This window comes from Heloderma suspectum, chromosome 2, assembly GCF_057233095.1.
Source record: "Heloderma suspectum isolate Gila_16-S chromosome 2, 16-S_ref, whole genome shotgun sequence".
NCBI lineage: Eukaryota > Metazoa > Chordata > Lepidosauria > Squamata > Helodermatidae > Heloderma > Heloderma suspectum.
In genome coordinates, this window is record NC_139459.1 from 82,935,965 (window position 1) to 82,960,507 (window position 24,543).

The window sequence follows — 24,543 nt, forward strand, 5'->3', positions numbered from 1 at the left end:
TGGTTCTCCTTCAGAATCTGAACTGCTTTCCCACTCCCTGCGCTCAGAAACAACCCTGACAATGGAGAAAAGCTGATGTCTAAGACCCAAAGCACACAATACTTTAAATATATAGGTAGCATCTATGGCTTTTTTTTTTACTCTAGAGTAAGTGCAGGGGCTCTGATATGGATCAGGACCTTAGTGTAGGAGGTAGAGAGATTTTACCCCCCCTCCCCACTGCAATCCCAGTCTGGACTGAGATGCCCTCCACCTTAAATTTATATTGCTAAACAGTGATCCTTTGTTTTGTGGGGTGATTCTAACTATGTAGGGGGTATGAATAATATCTCTCCCCCCAAACTAATTGTTGACTTATTATAAGACAGTTTAGTGCCATTGATTTTGGGGACTGCTATATGAAAAGAATATCACCATTCTAAGTGGATGAAAACTGTAAACTTACTACTCTTGCAGTTGTCGTAAGATGTTCAGCTCTTTAGATAATAGCAGGGCTGTATGGATCATAGAAACGCACTTCCACTTATAAAATCCTTTAACACACTACTGGGATTTCAGCTTCTCCATATTCCTTTTGAGAATGGAACACCATTTCTACCAGAATGGGTTTGGTTATATGATTAGTAAAGAAAAGAGGAACATTTATATACTAAAAAAGGTATTTCATCGGAAAGCTAGAATGGGAAAGATTGGAAAGAAATTGCCATTGCTAATAGATTTTGTTTAACTTTGCAAAAGGGGGAAAAAATAAAGGATCCTTGTTAATCTGAAACAGAACTGGGTTGCTTGGCCCAAAGCAGATTTTACTGTCCTGAGGTTTCCTTTCCCCATGAAATATGTGGCTTTCTTTGTTGCTTATTTTATTCTTCATTGATAGTCATGGCACATCTAAATCAGCAATTTATTTTCTCTACAGCCATTGGGATTGATCTACACCAGGGTGGGCAACACGTAGGCCACATGCAATCCTTCAGGGGGAGTATAGCAGCCCCTACCGGGTGCCCTGCTCTGCAGCATAGCCCCTACCGCTGCTGTGCTGTCAGATTCCCAGCTGTTTGGCGGGCTGCGGGAGTGTGATTCTGCTGGGAAATGAGATGTGTGCTCCTCATGCATTCTGTTTCCCAGCAGAAACACCAATTCTGCTGAGAAACAGGGCACATAGGGATCACACACCCTGTTTCTCTGCAGAATCATACTCCCCCAGCCAGCCAAACAACTGGGATCCAATGGAGCAGCAGTAGTGGAGGCCATTCTAGTTGTGGTGTGACCACTTATGGTTGCAGCAGTTGCAGTGGGGAAAGAAACAGCTGGATTAGAAAGACCATTGGTGCCAGCCATGGAGGTGCTTGACACAGAGTCTGCCACCAAGGAGCCCCCTGAGTCAGAGATCCCTGAACTGCAACCCCCCAGAGACAGCACCCTGGGAGCCAGATTCCTCTGAAGGACTCCCTTTACACCAGGGGCCTCATGCTCCCCTGTGCCTGCTTGCCAGTACTGGCAATGCACAAACAGGAGGTGACTAAAAGGTGAGAGAAGGCTAGACTCCTTTAAGGCTTTCTACTGTTCAGGAAGAGGATAGAGCCTGGGAGGGGTGGTCTAATCCAAGAGGGATGTTGAGCTGCATTATAGCTAATCAGAGCAGCTATGCAAGGTCCTGCAACTCCAGCCTAAAGCTACTTGTCACCTATCTGACTAAGGTACCATCAGGCATCAGTCGTATCCCATGGGCTGCTGGTCATGGTCAGGACAGTGGTTAGCTTTAACTAGTATTTACAAATCTAGTTCACACTCTTGATTGCAAACTTTTGTTTGAAGCTAATCATGGTTAGTGTTAACATCAGTGCAGACATAATGCTGCAGCATAGTTAACTCTAGAATTGGTAGGCTGGGGGAGGTGAGGAATTCACATTTGACTTGAGAGGGAGAAGGAGTGAGCAGGTCCACAATTCTGAACCATGGTAATGAGTTCAGGAAAGTTATGTCTGCACCAGGCTTTGGTCAACTCCATTTGCACTGGTTGTCATTCAATCAGACCTTTAATGCTTGACAATTAGAATTTTTTTTCTGATATCATACACTTTATATTTTCCCTTAACTTGTTCCCTGTTTGGTATGTACTGTGTTCAGTTGACTAATAAACTCTGATTGATTGATTGATTGATTGATAAATCCCTGAATGAAAGGGGTTGGAGAAAATGGGCCAGTCTGATATAACTGAATGTAATTTTTGCTTAGTAGTCCTCTCCTAACCATTGCCATTTCCTTGTTTCTCATGCAAGGGGATGCCCTCTTACTTCAGATTCTGCCCTCCCTCACACAGCTACCATGCATTCAAGGGTTGTTTTTAAACAAATATTCTGCTACTGCAACCCATTCTTATCTGCCCAAATGGTACTGCCTTTGCACCAGTTAAGATGCCTTAGTCAGGGGTCCCCAACCTTTTTTTTTAGGTCAATGGGTTCATTTGGAATTTTGAAATAGTGTTGTGGGTACTCTCACAAAATGGCTGCCAGGGAGGGGTGTGCCCATTCATAAAATGACTGCCACGGTGGGATTGACTGGTCACAAAGTACTCATTTCCTAGAAGACAAACTGGTGAAACTAAAAGAAAAGTAACTTGCCCAAGAACCTATTTACAAGGTAGAGATGGAGTTCCAAAACACAAAACCACTCCTTTGAACCAAAATAAATATGGGGCTGGAAGGCAGCCCTCTGCTTTGCAGCATGCCAGCTCCCCAGATATTTTTTTAAAATTCTTTTTTTAATCCCTTAAGAAATAAAATAAAAATCAAGAGGGGCAGAGAGCCTGGTGGGTGCCAAGAGGTGTCCATGAGCATATTGGTGCCCACTAGCACCATGTTGGAGACCCCAGCTTTCGCTAATCCAACAGTGTCTTTTGTAAGCCTTATAACCATGAGTATTAATGGTTGCTCTGGAATGTTCTCACTACATTAACACCACCCATGGGGCCTTCCATCTTAAAGAGGCCTGGGGCTTGAAGTGCAGTTGCTTGGTGTCTTTAATTTTTCTTATGGTACTTCCATCTGGAGGGGTCCTAGTGCTACCAGCTGGGAGGCATTGTGCAACAATTCCATCATATCTTTTTTTTCTTTTAATTAAATTGCCTCCAAAATATCACAAGTACAACATCAACAACAAAACCAACGAAGTACAACAAAGAGCAAGGACAACCCATTGCATTTGATACTGACCACAGTCACATACAATTTGCAATAAGGTTATTTAATCTGGTTTTTGGTTGAATCTACACATAGCAGTTGTACCATTATCATACTGTTATCATAACTATTGGTACACATGACACCAAGGGGCACCAATAGTTATGATAACAGTATGATAATGGTATAACTGCTATGTGTAGATTCAGCCTTTGTTTGTTTATTTGTTGTATCCTGTGTTTCCCCCCTTTACCTCACTTAGGAATTAAGTCCCTCCAGAAGGAGGAAACTGCTGTAAGTGGTCTAGGAGCCTGTGAAATGGAATTCATATACTGAATAAAAGGATAACAAAAACAATTTTTTTAAAAAACAATTTTTTTTACAAGAGCCTCCTTGAAAAATCTAGATTGGGCTGCTAAGGCTACACCCCAGATATTCTTGAACTAGTTGTTCAAGGTGAAACCAGCACTTGATTTCCAGGGCCCAGTAATAACTGCACTGCAAGAAGCAATGCAAATGAATCTTTATACAAGATTGGCTTGAAGAGAGAGCTGTACTGCTTGAGAAGTAGAGGTCACTTGTTGCTTAGTAATCCAAGAGAGCATCCGAACCCTTTTTGCAAGAATCTCTGTAGCCTAGCACAGTTCTACCACATGTGGAGAAATGTTCCTTGTGCATTGCATCCTCTCCAGTACTGAGAGGACGGTGATGGATTGATGCAATTCAGCTTCAGTGGAGTGTAGTACCAATTAAAAATTTCAACCACTCAAAAAATATGGAGAGGATGTCTGTTCCACAGAGATTCTTATACTGTTTTATTGATTCTCATCCCCAGGTCCTCTTCACATACTATTTTGAGCCCTTGTGAACCATCATATCTACTGGTCACTAGGTTTTTGTAGATCTCAGAAATTAGCTCCGTCTATATGCACTCATTTGGCTTCAAATAGTGTTAAAGACCGGGGGGGGGGGTGCTTTCCAATTGCAAACAACTGAGTCTGTGTGAGTTGAACCCAGTTCACTTTGCAGTCCTGCAGCTTTGCTGGATTCTGGGCCTCCATCAGAGCATGGCCCTGTCAATATAGATCCCTTAATACAAGGGTGTTGAACCTCAGACTCACAGGCCAAATTTAGCCCACCTAGGGTCCCAACAACAACCCATGGTTCAATGACAACCCACACTCAATACCTTGAGTATGGGTTATCATGTTGTATGAACCCAGCCAATCTGGACCACTTGTAAAAATTTCTATGGAGGAGCCAGGACAATGGTATTATAAAAGCTTCATTTGGACACACCCTTAAATAATTAAACATTTTGTCCTTCATACATATAGAAAATATAATTGTGATATGAAACTCAGGGCTCCTGTGTATTGTACATTGTCTGTGCTGTTCAACCATGTATGAGGAATACTTGAGACATTTATATTAATGTATGATTTACAAATGTATTTCTGCATATTGTAGATAGTAAGAGTTAAATAAACTTTCTACATTTTTATTGCTAATATAAACACTTTAGCAATGCTAATCAGTTGTACTGATTTTGTGTTTTGATTTTACATAATAATTAAGCAAAAGAACTAGGATGCAATCAAGTAGTACACTACGGGGTTCATGCAAATAGTTGAGTCTTTGTTTTTTTTACATTGATTGTTCTGTTAAATGCATTCAAAAGGAAATTTATTGACATTTTGAAAAAGGAAATACAATTTACCCTCATAATCTGTTTTAATAAGGGAAATCACCACTTCATTGGAAATTATCTGTAAATGCAACACTTTTTATTCCTATTTAACATAAGTCACTAACTACCACAATCTAATATACTGGCAAGATTATTGTGCTTTGATGCTGATCAAGGAGTCTGCAAAATCTACACATGCTTAGAGGAAAGGGGTTGTGTGGCTGAGAGAAGTGTAGAACCCTCCCTTTGCATGTAACTTAGCACTTCTGTAACACCTTTATGTTGGTTTTCCCTCAGCTGGGCTATAATACTGGAACTGAGCCTGGCTTGGAGAAAGATGCTTGAGGATAAAGTCTTGTGAGGAGGAGAGTTCTGGATTCCTCACCTATACACCATTTTTCTCCTTAAAACTCCGCTTTCTGTGTCATTGTGGCAGATCTGAGTTTAAACACATGTCTCTGGATTTAAAAACATGGCTTACATCTAGTTTGGCACTCCAGTATTGGTTGCATTCAGACAGAACTTCAGACCATGGTTTGTCATTATTTCTGAACCTATACCAGCAGCTCTAGCTTAGAGCATGGTTTTTCTGTTGTAAATTTTGGAAGCTCAAGCCATGTGTAGAATTCTTAACTATGGTTAGTACAAGCCATAGTTTGGCAACAGTATGATGTTTGAGTTAAGTCACAGTGTTATGACAGAACAGCAGTTCTGGCCTGCTTTTATGCAGCATTCCTGTTCTGTGTTGCTACACTGGTATCACTGGTTTCCATGCAATAATCATGTAAATGGTAAAGGACAGATACACATTCTGTAGACATACACACATTTGCCAGGGAGTTAAGGCTTGTCAGGAACAAATATATTCCAATGGGCGTTCAGTGCCATTCTCTTTACTACATCTCTTCCTTCTCATTCAAAACAGAGTTCTGTTAATGATGTTCCTGGGAGCAGAAAGACCAATGGCAACAGTCCACTGATAACAGGGTAGCCACTTATGAATAGCCAAAAAAGAGGAAATGCATCACCAAAAAAAGAGAACAAAAGAGGACACTAATTTTTATAGAATTTACATATGCTAATTTATATGAGTAGCTGCAAATTTATAAATTATTATAATTTAAATAGAAATACAGGACGTCTCATTATAGTGTGAAAGACTGTGACTAGGTGACCTGTGTGCCTTGCTCATTCAGCTGTCCAGGTGCTGTTGATGTGCAACTTCAAGGCCCAGCTCTTCCTTCTGATGGGTCTTTATCTTTAAACCTGTCAGGAATGAATCTGAGCATATGGAGATGTCTGGCAGCTCAGATTCAGATTCAGAATGGAAACAGCCAGAACAGGGGGAAACACCCTCCCTAGTGAACTCAGATATGGCAAGACTTTCTTCCCAAGACCGTAATGCACAGATGGCCCAGCCTGAATGCACCCTTTCCCCACCATGAGAACCCAGGTTTCAGAGGAGGAGGAGGAGAGTCAGGGGCATGACTTGAGGGATGCTAAGGTCTGTTGCAGAGCGAAACAGGAAAAGTTAGAGGCAGGGCTCAGATGCTCCACCAGGTTGACCATTCATGAAAGCCAACGTAAGAGGGAGCCACCCTAAGGGAGCGGCATCGCTACAAAGCTATTCTGGCTGAGAAGTTCTTGCCCAGACTGCTGGCAACTTCTGTAACTTCCACTTCATCTTCTCTATTGATATACACAGATGTGTGGATTAGCTGTTTCATTGCAGTCTGAGAGTTTCCTAGAATCTGCATTTGTAAAGAAGGTAGTCTTGTTACCTAATAAAGAAGTGTAGCCCAAAGCCTTGTTTCCTAGAGTGTGTTAATTGCAGAGGGAGAGGATGAAAGAATGTGACAAAACCAGACTTGGACTAGACAGCCCTTTAAATAGACGGAACTTTCCAAAAAAAAGTGGACAGTCCTCTGGCAGCTCTTTCAATAGCAGACTGTCCCCTGCAACAGAGGACAAAAGGCCACCCAATGCGGTCAGTGAAAAGTAGAGGGAGGCTGTAATCATATACCCACTTACTTTGGAGTAAGCCCCATTGAACTCAATGGGACTTACTTCTGAGTAGAAATGTATAGGATTGTGCTGTGTTTCATTTAATTAAGTAATACCCTAAGTTAAGCTATGCTACCTAGATGTAGTCTGTTGCATCCAAGAACTGCATCCTAGTATGCCCTGCCATGTTGTAGAGGATTCTAAAGTTTATCTCTCGACTCCTGCATGCCACTGGAAATAGGAGCCTTTGCTGAAAGTTTTCCCTTATTATTCCCACGTTATACATACATCATTATTTATTGTGCCTCCCCCATGCTAAAGCCAACATTTTAAAAAGTCTTGCTACACCATTCAGACACCAATTCCTGCCTTCATCTATTCCTCCTCATGGTACTGTCTGAAGCAGGATGTTTCACCCTGCCACACAGTAGGGCCAGCGTCACTTGTACCAAGGATGGTTTTTATGTGACTTGTATTATACCTAACAATAATATTAGCAAATGTTTTCTCTCTCCTCACAGGGCTTTTCTGATGAAATGATGGTTCTTTACTTGGACCAGTTTGTTCATTTCCCACTCATACTTTTGTACCATTGGACGGTCACAACTTTATCCCTAAATCTTGAGGATCCAAACGTTTGTAGCCACTGGGAGAGGTAAAAAATCTATTAATAGAATTGTCATGATTTTTTACTAGTAGCTTACATTTGTTTTAGTTCATTTTTTATTTAAAGTATATATTACATGTATGATAGCAAGCTATGGACCATACCCAAAAGTGACTACATAGGAAACATGTAAAACTGAGTCAAATATGCATACTTCATTCCACATTAAATTATATCCATTATAAGTTACAGTCATATTATAAATGGATACCTTTAATCCAATTAACTCAGTGGGAAAATCTGCATATTAAGAATATAATTAGCCCTATTGGAAGCTTTCCAGGTATAATTATGAAGCTTTTAAAATCTGTATTAAAACTTGTTGGCTTAATTATTTTCTTATGGGGAGAGGAGACAGGAAATTCAGAAATACACAATGTGTAGCTATAATTTCAGTGCAGTGTGTCATTCATTAGCTATAATGGACGGGCAGTTCTATGCATGGAGACATGTGCAAAGAGTGGCCTCTAGGTGCATAAGAGTAGTGTATATGCACTGTAGTTCTCATGCATTTAAAGAGCTGAAGGGTTAGGGTTATTATTTAGCAAAATACCAGGCTTGAAATAAAGGAACAAACAAAATATATTATTCCTATTGTATAATTTTCATGCCTATAAATTGCTGAATCTTTTCATTTTAGCCCTCTGAGGAATTTGTTGGAGAAATATAAAGACAATGTTGTTGTTGTTCAGTTGTTCAGTCGTGTCCGACTCTTTGTGACCCCATGGACCATAGCACACCAGGCCTTCCTGTCCTGCGCTCTCTCCCAGAGCATGCTCAAGTTCATATTCATTGCATCCATGATGCTATCAAGCCATCTCATCCTCTGCCATCCCCTTCTCCTTTTGCCTTTAGTCTTTCCAAGCATCAGGGTCTTTTCCAGAGAGTTTTCTCTTCGCATTAGGTGGCCAAAATATTGGAGCTTCAGCTTCAGTATCTGTCCTTCCAATGAGCAGTCAGGGTTGATTTCCTTTAGGATGGACTGATTTGACCTCCTTGCAGTCCAGGGGACTCGTAAGAGTCTTCTCCAGCACCACAGTGCGAAAGCATCAATTCTTCGGCGCTCAGCCTTCCTTATACTCCAGCTCTCACAGCCATACATTACTACTGGAAAAACCATAGCTTTGATTAGACGGACCTTTGTCGGCAAGGTGATGTCTCTGCTTCTTACTATGCTGTCTAGGTTTGCCATAGCTTTCCTCCCCAGGAGCAAGCGTCTTTTAATTTCATGGCTACAGTCACCGTCTGTGGTGATCTTGGAGCCCAAGAAAGTAAAATCTGTCACTGCTCCCATTTCTTCCCCTTCTATATGCCAGGAAGTGATAGGGACAGATGCCATGATCTTAGTTTTTTTAATGTTAAGTTCAAATCAGCTTTTGCACTCTCCTCTTTCACCCTCAACAAGAGGCTCTTTAGATCCTCTTCGCTTTCTGCCATTAGGGTAGTGTCGTCTGCATATTGGAGGTTGTTGATAATTCTCCCAGCAGTCTTAATTCCGACCTGTGATTCATCCAACCCAGCGTTTCTCATGATGTACTCTGCATATAAGTTAAATAAGCAGGGTGACAATATGCAGCCTTGTTGTACTCCTTTCCCAATTTTGAACCACTCGGTTGTTCCATGTGTGGTTCTTACTGTTGCTTCTTGACCCTCGTACAGGTTTCTCAGGAGACAGGTAAGGTGGTCTGGTACTCCCATCACTTTAAGAATTTGCCAGTTTGTTGTGATCCACACAATCAAAGGCTTTAGCGTAGTCAATGAAGCAGAAATAGACGTTTTTCTGGAATTCTCTTGCTTTCTCCATGATCCAGCGAATGTTGGCGATTTGATCTCTAGTTCCTCTGCCTCTTCAAAACCCAGCTTGTACTTCCGGTAGTTCTCAGTTCGCATACTGCTGAAGCCTAGCTTGTGGGATTTTGAGCATCACCTTGCTGGCATGTGAAATGAGCGCAATTGTGCGGTAGTTTGAACACTCTTTGGCGTTGCCCTTCTTTGGAATTGGAATGTAAACTGAGCTTTTCCAGTCTTGCGGCCATTGTTGAGTGTTCCAAATTTGTTGGCATATTGAGTGCAGCACTTTAACAGCATCATCTTTGAGGATTTTAAATAGCTCAGCTGGAATACTGTCATCTCCGCTAGCTTTGTTGTTACTAATGCTTCCTAAGGCCCACTTGACTTCACTCTCTAGGATGTCCGGCTCAAGTTCAGTGACCGCACTATCATGGCTATCAGGGACATTCAGATCTTTCCTGTATAGTTCTTCTGTGTATTCTTTCCACCTCTTCTTAATCTCATCTGCATCTGTTAGGTCCCTGCCTTCTTTGTCCTTTATCATGCCCGTCTTTGCACAAAACGTTCCCTTGAGATCTCCGATTTTCTTGAAGAGATCTCTAGTCTTTCCCATTCTGTTGTTTTCCTTGATTTCTTTGCATTGTTCATTTAAGAAGGCCTTCTTGTCTCCCCTTGATATTCTCTGGAACTCTGCATTCAGTTGGATATATCTTCCCCTTTCTCCCTTGCTTTTCGCTTCCCTTCTTTCCTCAGCTACTTGTAAAGCCTCCTCAGACAGCCACTTGGCTTTCTTGCATTTCTTTTTCTTTGGGATGGATTGAGTTGCTGTCTCCTGAACAATGTTACGGACCTCCGTCCATAGTTCCTCAGGCACTCTGTCTATCAGGTCTAATCCCTGAAATCTATTCCACACCTCCACTGTGTATTCATCAGGGATATGATTTAGGTCATACCTGAATGGTTTCGTGGTTTTCCCTACATTCTTCAATTTAAGCCGAAATTTTGCAACAAGAAGCTCATGATCTGAGCCACAGTCAGCTCCAGGTCTTGTTTTTACTGACTGTATAGAGCTTCTCCATCTTTGGCTGCAAAGGACATAATCAATCTGATTTCGATATAGGTCGATCCATATTATCCTTAAAAAAAAAAAAATCTAAATAGTAACACAGTATGTTGGGGTGGGGGGACAAGCCTAAACTAAACCCAACACAAGTCTGACTAGTGGTTGATTCTAACTATAGTAATCTTTCATCTGTCTTCCCATATTCAGGGGTGTGGCGAGATGGAATAACATTAAAAAAAACACAATCTGGAAAGTTACCATAGCAGTATCAGTTGTACTAGAATAGATGGTAGGCAACACAAATAAATTAGCATCTATCTACTTATTATTGCTTGTGTCTTTGGAAATCCTATAGGATAATTACAACAACTAACTTGAGAACATAGAAAAAGTTAGCATCTTGCCTCTGAACAAATAAAGAATAAGCAGAACGCTGGACTAAGGCTGTTATCCTGTGCACACAGATGGGAGTAAGTCCTATTGAACTCACTGGGACTTACTTTTGTGTAGTTTGCCATAGGGCTGGGCTGAACCTTAGTTAAATTACACAGTATTTTCTTGGACAGTGATAAACAGCTAGGTTGTATAATATCACATAGGCAGTTGCCAAGGAACCTTTGTACTTACTGCCCATAGGCTCTTATTAGACTTTGGAGGATTTGGGTTTCTCCAGATAAGCCTGAAAATGGCCAAACTACTAAACATTTGGAAATAAGGAAGCAAGATTACATTTCTTATATTTTACAAACTACATGTCAATATTGTTTTTCTCAGTGCAAATCAAGGTTTTTCCCACCACATTTTTGCGGGCATTGTTTTCATAATAAGAATGTATCATCCAGCTGTAGCCTTACATATCCCATATTAATAACATTATATTAAAATTTTGTTAACTACAAACACCTGTTTAAATAACTGTGGCTTTCTGGCTGATCACATGTCTAATGTTTGCTGAACTTGCCCACTGCTGGCTGAGGGCTATTGGGAGATGGGTTGGAGGAAGTTGATAAGAAAACAAGTTGGAGGAAGAGATAAGAAAACACTGGATGAAAATATATACTGACATACCAGTATTGTCTGGCTTTTGACAAAACAATTGACATAAATTTGTACTTAGGTCTGTATCAAAGAAAAAAGGGTACCATTCATTCTGATAGTTTACAATACTTTTATGCAATCTAAGACAAGCAGAAAATATTTTATTATAAGCATCCTAAGACTAATTGATTGTTTCCTTCTGAAATGTAGCTAGGGTTCACTTATACCAATAATACCTCTGAACTTTTGGTAAACCTAAATCTTTTACTTCCTGCCCATTAAACTTTCTTCAGTTTAGCAGTAGTTCTAATAGAGTACATGCTTAATAATTTTATTTTGTTCTTGTGCAGTTATTCTGTTACAGTGCAAGAATCCTATCCACATCCTTTTGATCAGATTTACTACACCAGCTGTACAGACATACTGAATTGGTTTAAATGCACACGACACAGGTGATTTTTATTTAAAAGAGCTCTCTTTTCATATTGCTTTGTTAGAGTAATCCTTTGTAGATGATTAATTATTGCTTCATGTTTAAAAGAGTGTAGAATAAATCAAGTACACTGACATATTGCTAGCACCTGCAAATCAGATCATATGATCTCACCATAATTTGTATGTGGGCATGTGGATGCTAGTTATCCTCAGTAAGATTATGAGATATATAAGCCTCTGAAGTGTTCTCTGTGTATTTTGCAAATAATTATTAGGCTACAGAAGATTGTGCGATGCACCACTGTGAAAAGATGCCCCCTCCTTCTAAAGAAGAATTACAGATAGAGGTGTAATATTGATGCAGTGGCTTATTAAGTTTTTATAATCTGAGAATAGGCTCTGTCAAGCATTTCTGTTGCACAACTGCCTTATATTTTGATGATGCTTGTTGTATGGGGCATCAATAATGAGGGAGAATGGTCTTCAGCAAAGGAGAATTTCTCTAGAAAATGTACTTTTTATGCTACTTGTTGAACAGTGTAGAAAAGAGGCCATTTCAGGTGTTATTGTTTTGCAAATTTCTTTACTTGTGGGTGTGGTATACTTTGTTCTAACTGTCCTATCCTTGCTTGAGAATGGTTATGTGAACCTAAACTACCAGTTTCTACAAGTTCTACAAGTTTCTACTGTAAGTTCTACCAGTTCATTCTTTCTGTAAAAGATGTAGGCCACAATTCCACATAAGAGTTAAGCCCAATGAAATCGATAGATGTGTAAGTGCATCAGCTCTGCTGTATTAACTCTGTGCTGGATCTTGACAATCATCTCTGTCTACTCAGCAACTCACACTTGGAATCATTATTGCTGGATTGAGTTCTAAATAATTCTTCAGCTGATTTTTGTTTATCTCCTGAAGTGTAAAGTAGTTTTGGAAATATTTGAACACTCCCCATACTAAAATCACTAGTATGAATACTCAGGTTAAAAAAAAAGTGTGAGTTGATTTATAAGTTAACCTACAGCATCCCTAAATATGTATAATTGGTTATTTTCAAACACTCCTTAACAAATTTTACGTTTATTTACAATAGAATCAGTTACCGAACTGCCTACAGGCATGGAGAAAAAACTATGTACAGACGGAAATCACAGTGTTGCCCTGGATTTTATGAAAGCAGGGAAATGTGCATCCGTAAGTAAATTTATTCTCACTATTGTTATTATTTTATTTATTGCATTTATACCCCACCTTTTTTCCTCTTGCAAGGAACCCAAGGCGGCTTACATGATCCTCCTCCTCTCTGTTTTATCCTCACAACAACAACCCTGTGAGGTAGGTTGTGCTGAGAGTCTATGACTGGCCCAAAGTCACCCAGCGAGCTTCCATGGCTGAGTGGGGAATAGAACCCAGATCTCCCAGCTCCCAGTCCAACGCTCTTGCCACTACACTACACTGGCCTCATCAGATGTTGGATTTCTCTATGCTTGAACTATCAGGATTTCAGTTGTCTGCATTCAACTCTTGATGAAGTATGTTGGTGTACATTGGTGAATACCTGATCACCAAGAACAGGGGAGCAAATGAACATTACTTGAGAACTCAAATGTCTCTTTAAAGAAGGGCAGTGGGGTTTTTTTGTGTGTGGTGGTTTGATGGTAGGTATTGTGAGCTATTGCCCTGGGGGGATTGAGAAGAAGGCATGCCCTTATTGGTAAGTGTTGAGAGGCAGCAATGAGATGGTAGCTGTCTCAGTTGGCACTGTCCAAATGAATAGTTACTGATTGCTTGGCAACCCTGTCATTGGTTGCTAACATCAAATGGGGCTTCTAGTAACTGCATGCTTACATGGTGCTAAGATAGCCTCTACCTCTACCATAAAGGATGACTTTTCCCTTTTTTGCCCCACAGTGTCAGCTGGCAATTCCAGCTGGAGAACTACCTCACTGGCCACTGCTGAAGAAGGGCAATGTGAATTTTTCTTTATAAAAAAAAATCCAGTAAGATAAGATAGTACCTGGCCATTATGCTTTGTAATCTCTTATTGTAGAAATAGGCCTTCAATGGTTGCAGATTGGCAGGTGATAACTGAAGGGATATCCATCCTGGCAGGATATTATCTCTCTCACACACAAATGCACCAGTCAAGAAACTCTTTTGTCTGCCTGGGAGCTCCAATGCACACCTCATTCAGATGTAATGACAATCCAGAGAATGGGTTGAGTATAAGTTGCATTTTAATTGTGGGTAGTTGTTGAATGTGGGTTGTTTTTGAATCATGGTTGTTGTTACATGTGAACCCTGCACTGTGGTTTAACTATGGGCTGTAAACCACAAACAACCCAGAAAAGAACCCATGGTGTGTTGTTTGGTTGTGAACTCTTTAGTTCTTTGTGGCTAACAACCCATAGTTAAAAACATAAGAAGAGCCATACTGGATGAGACCAAGGGTCCATCTAGTCCAGCATTCTGTACACACAGAGGTCAACCAGCTGTTGACCAGGAACCCACAAGCAGGACATGAACGCAACAGCACCCTCCTATTCATGTTCCCCAGCAACTGGTGTGCATAGGCTCACTGCCTCTGGTACTGGAGGTAGCACATAGCCATCAAGACTAGTAGCCATAGATAAACCATAGTGCAGGGTTCACATGTAATGACAACCCATGATTCAACAACAACACATGATTCATCAACAACCCATATTCTGGGTTTTTGTTACGTATGAACCACTGCAACTTGTGCCTAAGTTCATTAATGTGATTCACTGTCTGTACGAGTTGTTTCTAAAGTTAAAGAGAAAATTAAGTTCACTTGTGAACTTTGGAGTCAGCTGTAGAATGAAAAAAAGGAGGCGGAAATATTTTGTTGTAAAAGATGTTTATTATTCCTATCCATTATCTTGTTTTGGATAAAAGACAGGAATGCACGATTGCACTGATACCTGAAAGTATGTATTTCTTATTAATTCAATTACAAGTGCTAATATCTATGCGAAAACCATAACAGATTTCAAAAATCTGGATTTTATGGTGTAATTGTGCTAGATAATAGCAGCTGTTAGTCCTCAGATAGCAAGCAAAATATCCACTTCCTCATAGTATCCAGAGCACTACAGTTTTTCAGCTATCATCAGAGAACATAAGAACATAAGAAGGGTCATGCTGGATCAGACCAAGGGTCTATGTAGTCCAGCATTCTGTTCACACAGTGGCCAACCAGTTGTTGACCAGGAACCCACAAGCTGGACATGAGTGCAACAGCACCTTCACACCCATGTTCCCCAGCAACTGGTGTACATAGGCTCACTGCCTCTGGTCCTTGCTACTTTCTGCTTACAATCAAGGCCAGAGGATATTTTACTCTGTTTGTATAACATCTGGGCTTGACAACTGGCCCCGCCTCTCTCTGATATAGGGTGGCCATGTGTCCTCTTTTACAGAAGCAATCCTCTATTTGAAGGGTTGCCAGAGGACCATCCTCTGTGTGAAGGCATCCTCTGTATGAAGGGCTGTCCAGTCCTAGTTAGGGATGGCGGAGAATTCTGCCACAGATCTCAGTGAGGCCGAATGCCAGTGCATTCGGCCCCCCGAAATCCATGGTGGAACGAAGCCCCCCCACCCCACCACCCCGCGAAAGGCGCATGAAATGGAGCACCTACTTGGTGCCGTTCATGCTGTTTCGCGAATGGCGGCCGTGGCTGCAGCCGCCATTCACTTCATGATTTTTCCCATGATAGGCTACGTAAATACTTACATAGCCTATCACGGCTAACGCAGGGACGCTATTTGCGTCCCTGTGGAGGCTATGATAGGCTACGTAAATATTTACGTAGCCTATCACAGCAAAAAAAAGGGAACGCAAATGGCGGCAGCTACGGTGGCTGCCATTTGCATCCCTGCGCAGCCCAGCAGCGGCCGGATGTCACTGTGGGCGGACCCGGCCGGCGGCTCCGCAGAGTCGCTGCAGAGCAGAGCCAGCCAGTGAGGATTTCAGGGGGAGAGACGGAGCGTCTCTCACCAACTGTGGATGTCACGAAACAGGTAAGTTTTGTGACATCCTAGTCTGATTGAAAGGCAAAGGACCATAAGAAAGGAGAGCAGGGCTTTAAAGTTTCCTGCCAGCACTTAGCACCTGAACAGGCAGGCAGGCACACAGGCCACAGTCTTCCCCACTATGAAATTGTATTTCTGTTTAAATTACCATAATGATTTCTCAATTTACATTTATGCATATAAATTAGCATATGCAAATTTTATGGAAATCTCTGCCCTCTTTTGTCCTCTTTTTTGTGATGCATTCCCACTTTTTGGCAATGCATAAGTGGCTACCCCCCCCAGCTCTTTAAAAGGCCTCGCTCTACTCTTGTTGCTAATCAACTAGCTCAGAGGGTGCTTCACTTTGTTTTTGCTGGCAACTGAATTGTTTTGATATTGATGTTTTCTTATGCATTTGTTTTTAAATTGTTCTGAATTTTCTTTAACATAGATAGGAATTTACTGGGGGGGGTCATGCTTTATGAACCACTTTCAGCATACTGTATATAGGAAAGCAGTATACAAATAAAGTGACTGACTATGACTACTACTTCCCATCATGATTTGAAAATGACCATTTAGGAAGTGCAATAATTCTTAAGTATGTCTAGGATCGTTACTTTTTCAAGAATCTGTGTGTCTTTACCTAAGACATACAGTTAAACAAATTCTTTAAATTTTGTTTCCACATATGGGTTGACATTCTTAAATGGAGACAGAAAAATCAGGCTTAAGTTACTGTGTTGGAATTGCCAGTAAACCTTCTTAGTTTTAGGATTCTTTAGGTTACCCCAAATAAATGGATCCTAAAGCAACAACACCTATTTGTTACTGTCACATTAGTCTACATATCTATGCACAGTAGACCTTCCTGTTCAGGTGTTAAGTCTTACATGTCCACCTGCCCTCTCTTCAACAAGCAGATTTGATTGTAATTTAAAAAAAACCTGTGGTTTAATTCACCCTCACTGAATTCCTTTTCCCTGGATGTGCCAGTGCTGATATACATAACGTTTCTGACTGACAGCTCCAGTTGGCAGTTGTAGTTCCTGTCTAGCATCCCTGGTGCCAGGATTAGAAGAGCCACTGACGATTTCTTCAGCTGTCAGTCAGCCAGGAAGATCCAGTTGCGTAAGATTAAAAGCGGACAGTGGCTTTCTCAGGCAATGGACAACAAAACTACGGTCTCTTCCTGCAGCAGAGGAGATGGAGCTGAATGTCTTAGATTCCATGAACATAAACCAACCGCCAGTCTGCGTAGATGATACTGGGTTAGATGGGCCAATGGTCTGACTCAGAATAAGGCAGCTTCATATGTTAATTTATGCCCAGTCACAACGTCTCAGTCACTTTGGTGACAACCATTACATTTATTACAATATTATAGTCAATTAGCAGATGCTAGATGCCTGATGCTGCACTTACTTACATTCCCTATAGTAAACTATACTTTAAAAGTACTCTAGGCTTTGTACTTTAACATCCTCCTACATCTGGTCTTAAAATTTCCTGGCAAAACATGATGCAAACACACCCCTTATACCTTTGTAAAACTCTCCAAGTTTTGAACACAGCCCAAATGTAAATATTCTTACAGCTGCTGCTAGTGTGTAACGTATCTCCCTAGCAGCTGTGCTGTTTTTTATGCTTCTGTTACATGAAAACCAGAATGTTATCATGCAGCCCTTGCTTCATTCAGCATCTTCATATTATCAAGGCCTTAGAAGCATTAATATGAAGATCTGCATTATTTTACAAAAAAATGTCAAGGAGTGCTGTAGTAGGGAGGAGTGAAAAGACTGGGAGGGCAATAGGAAGATGGGATAACAAAATAATAAATAGAGAAAGGTGGGGGGACAAAGGTTGTATCCACTGGCCCTTGCCCTTTTGACTAAACATCCTTTCAGTTTTTAGGTATTTTTATTTGAGATTATTTAATGGAGAATTGTTCTTTTGATAACGTATATAGGCTATATACATATAACGTGTATTTTTAAAACATTGTAAAAGATGGAGAGTTGGGTTTCTATCCCTTGTATAAATTTGGACTGGTGATGCTTATCTGCAGCTGTAATTGTGAGTTCAGAACCAGAAAGCAATTGCAGAGACCCGCACTAATGATCTTCCTTAAAGATGAAAGCTAGGGGGAAAATATGTTTAATGTACCTGCCTATAGGAAATGCTAACAGTGCTTAATGCCAATGTTTCATATTTTACATCATTGGAACCTTTGGGCAGAATCCAACGCTGCCCCTGTGTGCTCAGCCAGTCTACCACTTGTGGAATGGTGATTCAGCACTTCTGGAGCAAGCCGAAATGAACAGAAATGCTCGTTTCTGGAAGGGGCAGGTCAGCAGAGCTCACGTAAGGGAGCTCTGCTGACCTGCCCCCTTCCAGAAATGAACATTTCTGTTCATTTCAGGGTTTTCCTCCAGAAGCACTAAATTACGAGCGGAGATGGGTCAAAGAAGACGCAGACAACAAGCTTGGGTTGAAAATTGGGCCACATTTATTGAAATATTTGCAAAGGGGTAACTAGGACGGGCATCTAACTGTGTCAGCGGCTAGCTGACACTTCTAGGGCAAAAACACACCCAGCCTGAGGGGTGGCGGTGATCTCGCCATCCCTCCGGACTGCCCCTTCTGGGGGAGGTAGACCTTCCGGTGTCACCCCCAACCCGGTGCCGCACAACACCTGGGTGAGTGAGTAGGGTTGGTCTCCCAGGCAACCCTTATCCCCCCGCCGAGCCGCACAACCCGTTTGGGGGGCCTCAGACGTCACCTGCCACCATAAGGTGCCTCTGCGTGCACACCATCCCTACTCCCTTTCCAGTTTTGCCTGTCCTAGCCGCCACAGGAGTCACAAGCCTATTGCTTGTGAAACTCCCCCCACCTGCACAGAAGAACTTCCCGCAGGCCCCTTTGTAGATCGGCCAAAAATAAGTCGTTGCCTATGTCTGACAGGTGGACACCGTCCTGCCTGTAAAGCTCCCTCCTAGTCCAATGGATTCCTTGGTGGTTGATATAACCATCACCATGCTCTGACAACCCACGTGCCAGTTCTCTGTTCACCTTGCGCCGGGCCCGTTCCATGGCCACATTGCTCTGCGCCCTCCACATGATTCTCGGGAGCATTGAGGACCATAATATGGTCACCCCCGGCCAACGATGACGGATCGTCCGCAGATCAGCCAATGCCTGCTCAATCAAGCCCTTTCCAGGCTTGTAGCCCAGGTCGTTTCCCTCCTAGGTGCAGCACCAGGACCTGTGGAGGGAAACTGACCAAACCTTGTTGAAAGAGTGTGGGAAGAAGACCGTCCCATTGCATACCCCGTCGGCCGATCCATTGTATCGCCACCTGTTGGGGAAACTGTAGCCGGGATCCGAAGGCCGACGTAGAAGCTCTGCGGGCAGCCCAAAAAAACATACTATGCCCACAAATGAGCACCCGTACCGGCGTCGGTCGAATCCCATCTAAATAAAACATTGGGGAAGGCGAAGAGAATCATCATGAAGCATCAGGCAACTTGCGAATGTAAGAGCAGAAGGCCCTGGAGCGCCATTTCCGTACCGCCTTCACTTGCTTGGAAGAAAAGCCTATGGCAGCTGCCGTAGAGGCCGCTCCAATACGGAATGAGTGAGTCCCAAAACGATAATGCCCCAGACCCAGTGTGGTCAAGGCTAACTTAGTGACTGCCCAAAATTGGAACTTTGTCAGTGGTGAACCGTCAGCATGGCAAAATAGGGGACCCTCCTTTGCCCCGCGATGCTCAATGAAAGCCTGCAAGGCCCTGACAGGGCATAACTCGTCAGCCTGGGCCTGGTTAAGGGTCACCAATGCTCCCTTGCCTGACTGATCGGTTTTTGAACACCAAATTTGGAGGTGAATCAGGTTAGAATGGATCAGGATATCGGAATACCTCAAGGCCCTCCCGGTGGTGTCGGATTTGGATGCCCAGACCAGTTCTGAAATCCTAAGGGCCGTGAAAAAGGCTGTTAAGGCCGCAGCGTGAAAGAGGGAGGCTTCGTATGGAGAAGAGCAAATGGAGGGCCACAATGCCCGAAGCCCTATAAGAATAACTGGCGACAAAGTATGTCTGGAGTCTGGTGGGGCGGGAGACATCCGTGCCCATCCTTGCACAGCCTTCCTGATTCGGAAATCTGAGGTGGAGTCCTCCCAGGCGAGCTTCCCCGAAATGGTCCTAGCAGACAGTCCCTTATTATGCAGATGTACACAGAATTGTAACAAGTGGTCCACAGGTAAGGGCCACACATCCTGCAACTGCAGTCCACACCTGAAGGCGCTAAACTCCCTACCTTCTCTCTTGTAGGCAGCTCTAGTGCTGGGGGCTATAGAATTCAGGATAGCGTGTTCAACTTGAGAGCGCCAATCTCCCACAGTTCATCTGACATGGGGTCTGGCAGCGGACGTGCCCATGGAGCCAACGCACGGAACCGGTCGATCTGGTTTTGTGAGAAAGCATCGGCTACAGGGTTCCCCAGACCTGGCACGTGGCGGGCGCGGAACCCTATGTTGTGGCGTAGGCATTGGAGGGTAAATGCTCTAACTAACTCCATAACCCTTTGGTTTCTGGAGGATAAAGTATTAATAACGTGCACTACCGCCAAATTGTCACACCAAAAAAGAGCGACAGAGTTGGCCATCAATTCTGCCCAAATGTGTACAGCCACGTAAATGGGGAAGAATTCCAGGAAGGTGAGGTCACGACAGATACTGCCGGCAGCCCAGCTCTCTGGCCCCGGCACCACCGGTCTCGCCAAATTAGCCCAAAACCTAAGGTGCCAGCCGCATCCGAATGGATCTGCATGTCGGCTCGTAGAAGTAATTCACGCCTCCAAAAGGAGATGCCGTTAAAGTCTCTCAGAAATTTAAGCCATACCCGCAGGTCCATGCGCATAGCAGAGGTGACTCTGGTGCGATGATGCGGGAGTCGAAGACCCCGCATTGCCCAGCTGAGCCATCGCCGGAATGCGCAGCCAGGGGCCACTACCCTACAAGCAAAGTTCAAATGGCCAACGATCTCTTGGAGGGCTCTAAGGGAGACTTTACGAAGGTGCAAGATGGATTGGATCTTATTCCTTAGTACCAGCAATTTATCATGAGGGAGACGAGAACACTGTGCGAGGGTATCGAGCTCGATCCCTAAGAACGTCAAAGTAACAGCTGGGCCCTCTGTCTTCTCGTGTGCCAAAGGGACACCTAAATCTGAGGACAGGGATATGAATGCCTTAATCAGGTCAGAGCATTGACTGCCGTCCCCGGGTCCAGCAAACAGGAAGTCATCTAAATAGTGGACCACATCGCCGCAGCCCGTCTTATCCCATATGGCCCATTCCAGAAAGGTACTAAATGTTTCAAACATGGTGCAAGAAATGGAGCATCCCATAGGGAGGCTGCTGTCGATGTAAAATTTGTCCTGGAAGGAAAATCCCAGCAAATCAAAATCCAGAGGATTGATAGGCAAAATGCGAAAAGCAGATTTGATATCACATTTGCCCATCAATGCCCCGCGGCCCAGGGCTCTTATCATGGCTACCGCAGTGTCAAAGGATGTGTAACGCACGGAACATAGGGAATCTGCTATTTCATTGTTAACAGACTGACCTTTGGGGAAAGAGAGGTCATGAATTAACCTGAACTCACCGGGCGATTTCTTGGGGATAATTCCCAAAGGGGAAATCCGCAGGTTGGGTAGCGGGGGCGAGGAAAAGGGGCCGATGACCCGACCTGACTGAACTTCTTTGTTAATTTTGTCTTGCACCAAGCACCGCATGCTAAGAACAGACCGGTGGTTACCGGTCAAATACGGCTTTCGCAGACCCATAAAGGGGATCCTGAAACCCAGTGTAAAGCCGCGTTCCAAGTAGATCGCTGCCCGATGATTTGGGTAACGCCTTAGAATTTGAAGGAGCGGAAGAATCTTAGCTGGGCTGGGGCCCTTTGGGAGGGGGAGGGTGCCCACCACCCTGTTTTCTGCCACCACAGCCATCCCTTGAGGAACCTCTCCAACCTCTGGCTCTCAGGCAGGAGGAGCAGGAGTGTTGACCGCCACAAAGAGAGCACTCGTGCCGGAAGCGGCATGGGTTTCGGGAGCAGGAACCTTTGGAGCTGAACTCCCAGCACAGCCAGCGGTGTTGAACCCCTGGACTCGCAATAGGCCTAACGGCTATTGCGGGCGACAGCTTGGCCAGGATGTGGCCGCTGTCGGACCTGTCGCCGAAGCCTGGCCTAGAAGGGGTCATGAATTGGAGCCAAAGGTCCTGGTCCTTCAGATCCCAGCGCATGGAGGGATCAATGGCAGCCCTCCTTCGAAAAGCTTCATCGTAGGCCAGCCATGCACTCCCTTCGTATTCGGTGTAAGCCCTGTATATTATGTCAAGGTATTTGGTGAGAACCCAAGCCCTCTCAGGGAATCTCTGTTGGAGGATGCCAGCGTAAATTAAAAAAAAAAAACCTGGCAACCAGTTCGCCCAGGTGCGAGGCACTTTGCGGGCTTTGCTCCGCTCAGGATCTCGGTCACGGGTCCTATCTTTATCACTGGGTTCGGGCTCACAAAAGAGCAGGGCAAAGACATCGGTAAATTCACCCCGCAGAATCTTTTCTCTGGTGGCAATGGTTAAGTGAAAACCAATAGGGGAGGAAGTAGCACCAGTGGGCATAGATCCTCTGCTCAGGTTGGCGCATGGGTCAACCGAGGACAACTGTGGGGCTAGGAGAAGAGGAGATAGGGAAGCCAGGGGGTCCTGAAAAGAACCGGCAGGCCCCTGCCAAACACTGGTGGAGGCGACGTTAATTGGATGAGGCTGGAGCAGTGGCAGAGGCGACGTGGTGGCATCTCCTGCTAAGGGGAATGAAGCGCCAGGCCCCACTGAATTAGGTGGGCTAGCCACCGGAGCAGTTGAACTGAGAGTTGAGGCCAAGGCAACGGGCTGGGGAGTACTAACTGGGGAGGCTGAAGTAACTGAAGGAAGTGAGAGAAGGGGCACTGGGCCACCCAGAAGGGTAAACCATGGCAACCAACCCCATGGGGTGATTTGCCCCATGCCCGGCCATGCGAATTGAGGTGCCAAAGCAGTCTCACCTGTATCAATCGTAGGTGTGCTCTGATCCCTAGCTGGAAAAACCGACGTTGCTGCTTGTGCGCCCGGGGAAGATGAGGCCACAGAAGGGAGGAGCTCCACTGAAGGTGGTGCGCCTTCTGGAAGAGCCGAGGAAGAGGAGGTGGATGCCTCAATAGCGTCCAGATGAGCTGAAATAGAAAGGAGCAACGAGTGTTGGGTCTGCTGCCACGTTCGCTTAGGTTGGACCGCTGAGGGTTTTTTGGGCCTGGCTGGGGGAGGGAGAGGTATCCCCGAGGAACGCCCAGCAGCTTCCAAACGAGAAAGAATTGATGACAGTACCGGGTCTCAGTCCTCAACAGACTCGGAATCAGGCCTTGGAGGCGGTCTTTTGGGGAGGGGGGAAGGGGGGGAGGGGGGAAGGGGGGGAGGGGCCCTCCCCTTACCTTTCTTACCACCTTGGCCCTTCTTGGGAGGCATGATGCCAAAGGTGAGATAAGCTTAGCTGCTATCGGAGACTTAAGTAAGCAAGTGGGCACCCGGGCAACAGGCAGCTATCACACAATCTTCACAATCAGCAGATACGAGTTCCAGACTGAGAGATTAAGGCTTAAGAGGTGCAGCAAAGGTTTTTTTTTTTTTGGAGAAGGAAACGCGCTTGAGCGCAGGCGCCCACAGTTGAGGGCGCCCTGGCTCAGGAGGCGCCGAACAGGCAGCTGCTGCTGCTTCAATAGTTTAATAAATTAATTTGGGGGGGGGGGAGATGCCAACAGGAGAATAGTCAAGGGACTGGGTGAAAAACACCCAGCCCCTGGCTCTGCCGCCAGACTCCCCTCCCCACCAGGCCGTCTAAACTGTCGAGATGGGGGGGGGAGGCAGGCACGCAGCTGCCGGGACAGCCGGAGCCGGCAAACATGGGTGCTGCGCTCAACGTGCGCCGCCGCTGCACCTCGCCGCCACCAACACCTCCGAGGCCCAGCGAGGCAAGCAAAAGGCCACGGCCGGCGGAGGCTGGCAGAAGGCGAGCCCGGTAGATAAATACGCCGTCAGCAGACAGGCCGGGAGCTGGCCAGCCGGCCGGCGAGCCGGCAGACAAAAACGGGCGGGCGACCGAGAGGCCGGGCGGGCGGGTGAGTGAGCGACCGAGCGGGCGGGCGGGCAAAGGAACGAGGGAGCGGGTGATCGAGCGGGCGGGTGGGCGAGCGAGCGAGGTGATTGGGGGGGTGAACAAAGGCGGAGGGAGCAGGCGGGTGGGCGCGCGCCACCCCACCCGGACCCCTGGGAAAGAGTAAGGCGCCTCACCTGGGCACGCAAACTAGGAGCCGCAGCCGGCGTTTAGGACTAACGGCCGGCAGTGGAGAAAAGAGATCATGTGCTCGAGCGCCGCCGCCAAGCTGCCAGCCAAACCGGGGCTACAGCGGGCACACGAGGAAAAGAGCTGGCAGGAGGGAGGAAAAGGGGGGGGGGACACACGATATCACCAGTAACGTTGGCTCTCCTGATGGCCAGCAGGCGCCGTCCCAGAGGGAGCGGCGCCGGAGGAGCACACAAGACCCGCCG

The 24,543-nt window shown here is 44.7% G+C and overlaps 1 protein-coding gene across 1 annotated transcript in view; it reads left to right on the forward strand.

Annotated features, from left to right (window-relative positions):
• The window catches only part of MEGF10 (multiple EGF like domains 10), a 186,183-nt gene that overhangs the window by 35,438 nt on the left and 126,202 nt on the right, over window positions 1–24,543 (forward strand). The window contains exons 2-4 of the mRNA XM_084833987.1: window positions 7,395–7,528; window positions 11,783–11,884; window positions 12,959–13,059. Coding sequence (XP_084690113.1) covers window positions 7,410–7,528; window positions 11,783–11,884; window positions 12,959–13,059 — 322 coding nt within the window. The 5' untranslated portion in view covers window positions 7,395–7,409. The remainder of the gene's footprint in view (window positions 1–7,394; window positions 7,529–11,782; window positions 11,885–12,958; window positions 13,060–24,543) is intronic.